The 389-nt window shown below is 60.2% G+C and overlaps 1 protein-coding gene across 2 annotated transcripts in view; it reads right to left on the bottom strand.

Moving 5' to 3' along the window:
• Positions 1 to 383, bottom strand: part of LOC113941759 (uncharacterized protein CG45076-like) — an 867-nt gene extending 484 nt beyond the window's left edge. The window contains exons 1-2 of one of the 2 annotated variants that reach the window (XM_027632901.1): positions 246 to 383; positions 63 to 215 (exon numbers count right to left, since the gene is read on the bottom strand). In XM_027632901.1, the coding sequence (XP_027488702.1) occupies positions 63 to 215; positions 246 to 371 (279 nt within the window). In that variant the 5' untranslated portion in view covers positions 372 to 383. Of the gene's footprint in view, positions 1 to 62 lie in introns of both variants that reach the window. The other variant, XM_027632900.1, reaches the window with a different exon arrangement.
• Positions 384 to 389: the final 6 nt, after the last annotated feature.

Here is a 389-nt window from a genome sequence, read left to right as displayed (position 1 = left end):
CCCTGAGCCTCCTTCTCCCCCTCCAATGCCCCCACCACTGCCATAACCAGATCCTCCATGACCTGAGCTTCCTCCTCCTCCTCCAGAGATGGAGCCTCTCCTGCCTGAGCTCCCTCCATACCCTGAGCTCCCTCCATACCCTGAGCCTCCTTCTCCTCCACAGATGGATCCACCACTGCCATAACTGGATCCACCATGACCTGAGCTTCCTCCTCCTCCAGAGATGGACCCTCTCCTGCCTGAGCTTCCTCCTCCTCCAGAGATGGACCCTCTCCTGCCTGAGCTGCCTCCATACCCTGAGCTGCCTCCATACCCTGAGCCTCCTTCTCCCCCTCCAATGCCCCCACCACTGCCATAACTGGATCCTCCATGACCTGAGCTTCCTCCTC

The sequence above is a fragment of the Corapipo altera genome, unplaced genomic scaffold (assembly GCF_003945725.1).
Source record: "Corapipo altera isolate COAL_440 unplaced genomic scaffold, ASM394572v1 59311, whole genome shotgun sequence".
Classification (NCBI taxonomy): Eukaryota; Metazoa; Chordata; class Aves; order Passeriformes; family Pipridae; genus Corapipo; species Corapipo altera.
The sequence above is the reverse complement of the archived record's forward strand: the minus strand, read 5'-3'. Positions and strand labels throughout refer to the sequence as shown.